General features: G+C 49.2%; 1 protein-coding gene across 2 annotated transcripts in view; it reads left to right on the top strand.

The window, feature by feature from the left end:
* The first annotated feature begins 2343 nt into the window (after window positions 1-2343).
* Window positions 2344-6000, top strand: part of RANBP9 (RAN binding protein 9) — a 90812-nt gene continuing 87155 nt past the window's right edge. Inside the window, exon 1 of one of the 2 annotated variants that reach the window (XM_031011867.2) lies at window positions 2344-3241. In XM_031011867.2, coding sequence (XP_030867727.1) covers window positions 2674-3241 — 568 coding nt within the window. In that variant the 5' untranslated portion in view covers window positions 2344-2673. The remainder of the gene's footprint in view (window positions 3242-6000) is intronic. The other variant, XM_055390653.2, reaches the window with a different exon arrangement.

The raw sequence follows: 6000 nt of genomic DNA, 5'->3' as shown, positions 1-6000 counted from the left end.
CCCAGAAGGGATACCTTAAAAAAAAAAAAATGGCACGAATGTGCTGTATGTGCTCCTGTAGCATAACTCCACTGAGTGGGGTATGTGATAATTTCTTCTAGTCTCTTCCGGTTGGGCATTTGATTTGCTTCTACATTTAATCTACCATTAATACTTCTTGTTGAACATTTTTCAGCCTAAAGTATTTTCATATTTAGATTGTGTTGTTTGGCTTTTTGATAGATAAGTCAAAAGGTATGAACTCCTTTATGTCTCCTTATAAATATAACCAAGTATGTAGCTTTCCAAAAGGACATTATCAATGTTCTCTATCTCCTTCTATATGAGAAAGTACCCATTTCACAGCATCCTCCCCCACAACTGAAATCATTAATTTCTTGATGGAGAACCACCAGTCCCCGTTATAAAATGCTTCCAACAAAATGTTAGACAATTCTATTCCTTCAGCTGTTCCTAAGATACGGAAAGTTCTAGATAGTTCCTAAGTGTGCTGACAGAAAAAAAGTACATCTTCAAAAGTGTTTCAAGAAAGTTTAATGAGGTCTGGAGCCCATTTATTCTAACATGGCTATCGTACATTTAAATAGAGCTTGGCTTACATTGAACTCATTGTTACTGTAATATAAATGAAAGTGTTAGAACACTGTAAATACAGTGACATCATGTGATTTAAAGTGCAGTGGTTTAAAAAAAGTCATCAAACAACAGGTTAAAATTAATGGATATTTCTATCAAAGTACAACAGAGGCCAGGCATGGTGGCTCACGCCTGTAATCCCAGCACTTTGGGAGGCTGAGGCGGGTAGATCACTTGAGGTCGGGAGTTCGAGACCAGCCTGGCCAACATGGTGAAACCCCGTCTCCACTACAAGTACAAAAATTAGCTGGGTGTGAGCACATGCCTGTAGTCCCAGCTACTTGGGAGGCTGAGGCAGGAGAATCGCTTGAACATGGGAGGCGGAGGTTGTAGTGAGCGGAGACCACACAACTGCACTCCAGCCTGGGCGACAAAACAATAATAATAATAATAATAATAATAATAATAATAATAATAATAATAATAATAATAAAGTACAACAGAACATGTAGTTGTCTGGGTAACTGAGGGAGAAATTAGGCCGAATGACTCTGTTATTTGTTCTGGCCAGATAATCTTGGCCTTAAATTAAATCACCTTTGGCCTACCTTCTTCAAAACGAAATAATTTTCTCTTCGGCAAAACATTTCTTATTTGACCAAATGATTACCATCATATCTTTGGCAGCAAACAAAATATCAGAATTTACATCATATAATTTACACATGCAAAGCCCGATTTTGCCAGCTAGGGAGGGATAAGCTAAACAAAGGGAAGTGGTAAAAACAAAGTAGTAATGTTATGATGGGTCAGAGAGCAACACTTGGCAAGTTGTGCCAAATTAGTCGACGAAGCATTCTATTGGGAATTGCAAAGTAGGAAGTCCTATTTTTGACTCTGCTGATCTCAGTAAATATTTCCTTGTTTTAAAAATGGGCATAATTTTCTGTTACCTAAGAACCCTGTTATGAAAATTAACGAGTCTATAAAATGTTCTGACGTCTCTAGAAGCCCCTCCTAAACACACACTATAATCTTGTATTCATACAGTGCCTGCTCCTGCTTTTTGAAGATATGCCGGTCTTTATTAATGACACCTTCTACCACTGTTAAGTTCACTGTGAGTCCTCGTAAAATTAATTAATGAAATAGTCACTATTGTAAGTGGGAGACTGCCTTCAGAAGTGGTTTCTACTGCCCATATGGTCAATGCTACGGAATTAAACACTGTGAAGTACCAAAGGCAATGCGTTCCTCTTTGGAGGGAGGCGGCAAACGGGAACGGGACTGAGGCGAGAGCCAGCAGCACTGCGCGGGGAGCCTGAGCCGCTCCGCACGCCCCGGGCCGACGGGTCCTAGAGCGCCCCGGGGCCTGGGCTCGCGGCGGCCCCAGCGGGGCTCGATTACTCTCGCCTGGACGAGAAACGGCGCCTCGGCTCGGAGGAGCCCTACGGTGGGGAGGTGGGGCGACGACAACAAAAAGAAGTCAAGTGGGAGGGGATTCGCCGGCGAGGGGGGCGACGGCGGCCGCCAAGGGAGAGGAGGCGGACACCTCCGAAGGGACCTGCGGCGCCGGGAGCCCAGCGATCCTGCCCACGAGCGACTGGCGGGCCCGGGAGGACGCCTCGCGGCGCACAGCCGAGAGCCCCGCGGCCCGCCCCCTCGCGCCGCTCGCACCGCTCGCGCCTCTCTCGCGCCTCCGTCCCGCCCCCTCGCCTAGCGCCGCCCGCGCGCAGCGTCTCGCGCCGGCCCGGCCCGCCCGCCGGGAAACAGCCGCGAGAGCAGCGGCCGCGGCGGCCGCCAGCGCGCCTTCCCCTCCCGCGCTCCCGCGTCGCCCCCGCCCTCGGCGCCTCGTCCCCGGGCCGCGCGCCCGCGCTCCGGCCAACGTTCTCTCCCGGCCTCCCGGGCCCGCCGCCCACTCCCGCGTCTCCGAGCTCCTCAACCGCCGCGGTCTTCCTGGGCGCGCGGCCCGCCGCCTGCTTCCGGGGCGGGCGGACTGGGCGCCTGGTGCCGGTGGCCGCAGCGACAGCGCCCCCGGGAAGCAGAGGAGGAAGGAGAGAAGAGGTGGAGGTGGCCGCAGGCTGAGTCGCGGCCGGGATGTCCGGGCAGCCGCCGCCGCCGCCGCCGCAGCAGCAACAGCAGCAGCAGCTGTCGCCGCCACCGCCGGCGGCCTTGGCCCCAGTCTCCGGAGTCGTCCTGCCGGCGCCCCCGGCCGTCAGCGCCGGCTCCTCTCCGGCCGGCTCGCCCGGAGGCGGCGCGGGCGGCGAAGGCTTAGGGGCCGCGGCGGCCGCCCTGCTCCTCCACCCTCCGCCGCCGCCGCCCCCGGCCACCGCGGCCCCGCCGCCCCCGCCGCCGCCCCCGCCTCCCCCTGCCTCAGCGGCCGCCCCCGCCAGCGGGCCGCCCGCTCCCCCGGGCCTTGCAGCGGGCCCCGGCCCCGCCGGAGGAGCCCCGACCCCAGCTCTGGTGGCGGGCAGCAGCGCCGCGGCCCCCTTCCCTCACGGGGACTCGGCCCTGAACGAGCAGGAGAAGGAGTTGCAGCGGCGGCTGAAGCGCCTCTACCCGGCCGTGGACGAACAAGAGACGCCGCTGCCTCGGTCCTGGAGCCCGAAGGACAAGTTCAGCTACATCGGCCTCTCTCAGAACAACCTGCGGGTGCACTACAAAGGTACTGGGCGTGTGTCCTGCGGTGGGAGTGGGGCACTGACCCGACGTGGCCGGCCGCCGCTGCGCCGCTCTCGACCCGCCCCCGACCCCCGCCCTCGCGGGCTCTGCCCTCGGAGGCCACTCGCCGCCTGTTGTGCTGATCCGGGTGGGCGCGGGGGTCGCGGTGAAGGGTCCGAGGGTGAGGGGCGAGATTCTTGGAAAAGGAAGGTGAGTAGAATGCCCCAGGGTAGAAAGGAGCTGGTAATCCTGGACCAGGAGCAGGACACCTTGAGGGAATCCGGGATGACAGGACAGAACTGGCTTTCTGATTTCCCTGGGAGATAAATCTTGGGGCTTGGGTAGAGGAATCCATGGACTCGGAGTTGGGTTACATTGTTCTCCAGGTGGTGGGTCAGGCGTTCTCCTCTTACAAGGGGGGAAGAGAGGCACGATTCTGAGGTATGATTTCTAATTAAGAGAGAGCAGGGATACACAGGGGGAGGAGTAATCAGAATTAGGCCAGAGATTGTCTAGGGGGACAAAAGGACAAGGGGCCCAAGTTTGCCATCAATATATTTTAGTAAAAGCAACCGGGAGGGTAAGAGAAGGGAACCCCAGGAACACCCTTTTTCTTAGGAGAGCAGAAACCTACCCCTCCCGATTGGAAGTGCCCTATACAGGTCCTTAGGTGTTGATATTACATGAAGTCTTGTTGAAAACGAAGATGGAACAAAATGCAGCTTAGTATTTTGAAGAAAATTGGCTTATGTTTTACACCTGCAGTTAAAAACAACAACCTTAGGCTTGTGCTTGCCCCTTTCCTCCCTCACCTACCTCTCCTAGGTTAAAACAAAGCTTGAAGCAAATCAGTTGTATATAAAATTATGAATTGCTATGGGAACTATTGAAATGTAGCCCAATTTAATAGCATGTATCAAGTTTACTTGTGTGGGAGAAAAAAAAATCAACCTAACATATCAGTCTGTCTGGAAACAAATCCAGGGTTTTAGGCCCCAAACCTAAAGCAGAAGCTTTTACATTCACGGCAGCCTCACTTTGATTGGCTGTAAAGGGGTCTACTCAGATCCTAGTGACATGTATGTAGACGGGATAAACAACCTTGTTAAATTCTTAACTTACACGGGACTGAAATTTGAGAAGAAGCTTGATAAGTAAGTTACTATTTAATCAGAAAGGCGAATGGCAATAGAAATCTACCAAATGATTTGGCTGCAAAGAATCACGCACAAAAATAGGCCTTGTTGAACATTCTTTTTATTCTCGCCATACATCCAAAGAAGTACTTCCAAGTGTTATCCTCCTTAATCTAAACGTCTGAACGTTTCATTCACAATATCAGATCTTTGTTTTTTCTCAAGTTAGGACCTTTTGTTAATTTCCTTGTGAAGTATTTCTACTTTTATGTTTTAATTTGTGTGAACGGTGCTATGTTATGAGGTGTTTACTTCTGATCTGGCTGCCAGAAAGCTATTGTTACATGTGACAGAATTTTATAATTTTAAATTTATGATTGACAGTAAATAATTTGCTCATGAAGTCAGAGCCAGTGTAGATGAACAAAGAATTCTAGATTTCCTGAGTTCTGCAGTCGTTTGTGGTTGTAGATATTTTACAAGACTGAGCCTCAGTTTCTTCCTCTGAGTGGTGTGTAAGTTGAGCTGGACGATTGGTAAGGAAATTTCCAGCTCTGAATTTCCGTAATGTCTAAGATTCGTGATTACTGTTTATTTAGTATTGTAAGGTGTCTTGATTAGTTTAAGTGTTTTACATAAAATTGATGATTAGGTCAGAGAAAAACACACGTTTATATGAAATTAGTTGGAGTTTGGAATATTTCTGACACTGCTGTCTCAGTTGTTTTTATTCTTGGCCTCTTTATTACTTTCTGTTGTGTAATACTAAGATTCACTTTCTGGGAACATAACTGTTCTATAAACATAAATCATTATTTCTGGAAGAACAGATTTTGTTGTTATCCTTTTACTTTCCCTCTCTTCTATCTTCCCTTTGTCTCTCTCTTACCCCTTGTCAGAAAGTCTTTTTCCCTTTCTACTGCCTCTTCCTCTTGTCTTGTTACTGTAGACTGTGTGTGTGTGTGTGTGTGTGTGTGTGTGTGTGAGTTTTCCGTTGTTACTGTTGATTTTCTGCGTGTTTTCTGAGAGGACCACGCCGATTGTGGTGGGCAACTGTGTCCCAGTAGCAGTAGCAGTAGCAAAGGAGAAGTATCATAGAGAGTGGATAATACTTTAAAGTCACAGAATAAGAAGAGTCAATTTTTATTTAACCTGTCATTGTGCTGCATTGATTTTACCTAAGTATTATAAGACACTTTTAACAGTAAAAACTACTATTCATATACTCACGTATTACAGAATTTCAAAAGAATGATTTTAATTATTTTCCAGAATGACGAGAATTTTCCTTATCTTTGAAATAGAAGTATTTTGCTTTCTTTTGCTCCAAAGGTATTCTGGTTTTTTGTTGTTGTTGTTCTGGTGTTTTTGTGTGTGTGTGTGTGATAGGATTTCAACTTTGTTGCCTTGATGGAGTGCAGTGGTGCGATCATGGCTTACTGCAGTCTAGACCTCCTAGGCTCAAGGGATCCCCCTGCCTCCATCTCCCAAGTAGCTGGGACCACAGGCTCCTGTCACTATGCTGGGCTAAGTTGTAATTTTCTTTTTTTTTGTGGAGATGGGGTCTTACTGTGTTGCCTAGGCTAGTGTTGAATGTCTGGGCTCCAGTGATCCTCCCACCTTGGCT

Source organism: Gorilla gorilla, chromosome 5, assembly GCF_029281585.2.
Source record: "Gorilla gorilla gorilla isolate KB3781 chromosome 5, NHGRI_mGorGor1-v2.1_pri, whole genome shotgun sequence".
NCBI lineage: Eukaryota > Metazoa > Chordata > Mammalia > Primates > Hominidae > Gorilla > Gorilla gorilla.
Note: the sequence above shows the minus strand (reverse complement) of the source record. Positions and strands in the feature narration are given on the sequence as shown.